The sequence below is a fragment of the Callorhinchus milii genome, unplaced genomic scaffold (genome assembly GCF_018977255.1).
Source record: "Callorhinchus milii isolate IMCB2004 unplaced genomic scaffold, IMCB_Cmil_1.0 Scaffold2, whole genome shotgun sequence".
NCBI classification, from domain to species: domain Eukaryota; kingdom Metazoa; phylum Chordata; class Chondrichthyes; order Chimaeriformes; family Callorhinchidae; genus Callorhinchus; species Callorhinchus milii.
Window position 1 is genome coordinate 123,729,711 of NW_024704743.1, and position 2,500 is coordinate 123,732,210.

Consider the following 2,500-nt stretch of genomic DNA (forward strand, 5'->3'; position numbering starts at 1 on the left):
TGGTGAGGGGCGTGTTAGGGTGATTGAGGCTGGCGAGGGGGGAAGTTGGGGTGGGCGAGGCTGGTAAAGGGGGGGTTGGGGTGGGTGAGGCTGGCGAGGGGGGTTGGCATGGCGAGGCTGGTGAGGGGGGTTGGTGTGGGCGGGGCTGGCAAGGGGCGTGTTGGGGTGCGCGAGGCTGGCGAGGATGGGGTGGCGTGGGCGAGCCTGGCGATGGGTTTGTTGAGGTGGGCGAGGCTGGCGAGGGGGGTTGGGGTGGGGAGGCTGGCGAGGGGGGGTTGGGGTGGGCGAGGCTGGCGAGGGGGGTGGCGTGGGCGAGGCTGGCGAGGGGGGCGGGGGGTGAGGCTGGCGAGGCTGGCGAGGGGGTGTGTGGGCGAGGCTGGCGAGGGGGGGTGTGGGCGAGGCTGGCGAGGGGTGAGGCTGGCAAGGCTAGCGAGGGCGGCGGGGACGAGGCTGGCGAGGGGTGTGTGTGGGCGAGGCTGGCGAGGCTGGCGAGGGGCGAGGCTGGCGAGGGGTGGGCGAGGCTGGCGAGGGGGGTGTGGGCGAGGCTGGCGAGGCTGGCGAGGGGCGAGGCTGGCGAGGGGGTGTGGGCGAGGCTGGCGAGGCTGGCGAGGGGGCGAGGCTGGCGAGGGGGGGTGTGGGCGAGGCTGGCGAGGCTGGCGAGGGGGGCGAGGCTGGCGAGGGGGGGCGAGGCTGGCGAGGGGGCGAGGCTGGTGAGGGGGCGAGGCTGGCGAGGCTGGCGAGGGGGCGAGGCTGGCGAGGGGGGCGAGGGGTGAGGGGTCTCACCGGGCTTACAGTCTCCCTGTAAACACTGGACGTGGTCCCACAGGTCAGTGCAGGTTCTGGGGCACTGGTTTGCACAGAGCACCAGAAACGCTTTCCCTCTGTCCTCACAGCGCTCCCCTGAAACCACCAACACACACTCACTCAGCAACTCACACTCACACCACCAACACACACTCACTCAGCAACTCACACTCACACCACCAACACACACTCACTCAGCAACTCACACTCACACCACCAACACACACTCACACCACCACCACCAACACACACTCGCTCAGCAAGTCACACTCACACCACCACAGCACCAACACACACTCACTCAGCAACTCACACTCACACCACCAACACACACTCACTCAGCAACTCACACTCACACCACCAACACACACTCACTCAGCAACTCACACTCACACCACCAACACACACTCACTCAGCAACTCACACTCACACCACCAACACACACTCACTCAGCAACTCACACTCACACCACCAACACACACTCACTCAGCAACTCACACTCACACCACCAACACACACTCACTCAGCAACTCACACTCACACCACCAACACACACTCACTCAGCAACTCACACTCACACCACCACCAACACACACTCACTCAGCAACTCACACTCACACCACCAACACACACTCACTCAGCAACTCACACTCACACCACTGGGGTTGGGGTTGGGGTTAGGGTTGTGGTTGGGGGTTGGGGTTGTGGCTGGGGTTAGTGTTGGGTATGGGGTTGGGATTGGGGCTGGGGTTGGGGTTGGGGTTGGGGCTGGGGTTGGGGCTGGGTTGGGGTTGGGGTTGGGGGTTGGGGTTGGGGTTAGGGTTGGTGTTGGGTTAGGGTTGGGGCTGTGGGTGGACTGGACCTGGGCCTGGGAGGCCTGTGGTTGTGGTTGGGGTTAGAGGTTGGGGTTGGGTTTAGGGTTGGGGTTGGGGTCAGGGTTGGGGTTAGGGTTAGGGTTGGGGTTGGGGCTGGGGTTGGGGTTAGGGTTGGGGCTGGGGTTGGGGCTGGGGTTAGGGTTGTGGTTGGGGGTTGGGGTTGGGGCTGGGGTTGGGTTGGGGTGGGGTTAGGGTTGGGGTTGGGGCTGTGGGTGACTGACCTGGGACTGGGAGAGCCTGTGGTTGTGGTTGGGGTTGGGGTTAGGGTTGGGGTTGGGGTTAGGGTTGGGGTTAGGGTTAGGGCTGGGGCTGGGGTTGGGGTTAGGGTTGGGGCTGGGGGCTGGGGTTGCGGTTGGGGTTGGGGCTGGGGTTAGGGTTGTGGTTGGGGGTTGGGGTTGGGGCTGGGGGTTAGGGTTGGGGCTGGGGGTTTGGGGGTTAGGGCTGGGGTTGGGGCTGTGGGTGACTGACCTGGGACTGGGAGAGCCTGTGGTTGTGGTTGGGGTTAGGATTGGGGTTCGGGGTTGGGGTTGGGGCTGGGTTTAGGGTTGGGGCTGGGGTTAGGGTTGGGGCTGGGGTTGGGGTTGGGGCTGTGAGTGACTGACCTGGGACTGGGAGAGCCTGTGGTTGTGGTTGGGGCTGGGGTTAGGGTTAGGGTTAGGGTTAGGGTTGGGGCTGGGTTAGGGTTGGGGTTGGGGTTGGGGTTGGGGTTAGGGTTGGGGTTGGGGTTGGGGTTAGGGTTGGGGCTGGGGTTGGGGTTGGGGCTGGGGTTGGGGTTGGGGTTGGGTTGGGGATCGGGGTTGGGGCTGGGGGTTGGGGTTGGG

General features: G+C 65.2%; 1 protein-coding gene across 1 annotated transcript in view; it reads right to left on the bottom strand.

Annotated features, from left to right (window-relative positions):
• LOC103173412 (potassium voltage-gated channel subfamily H member 2-like) overlaps positions 1-2,500 on the bottom strand; it is a 77,841-nt gene that overhangs the window by 10,289 nt on the left and 65,052 nt on the right. Inside the window, exon 12 of the mRNA XM_042331716.1 lies at positions 784-847. Coding sequence (XP_042187650.1) covers positions 784-847 — 64 coding nt within the window. The remainder of the gene's footprint in view (positions 1-783; positions 848-2,500) is intronic.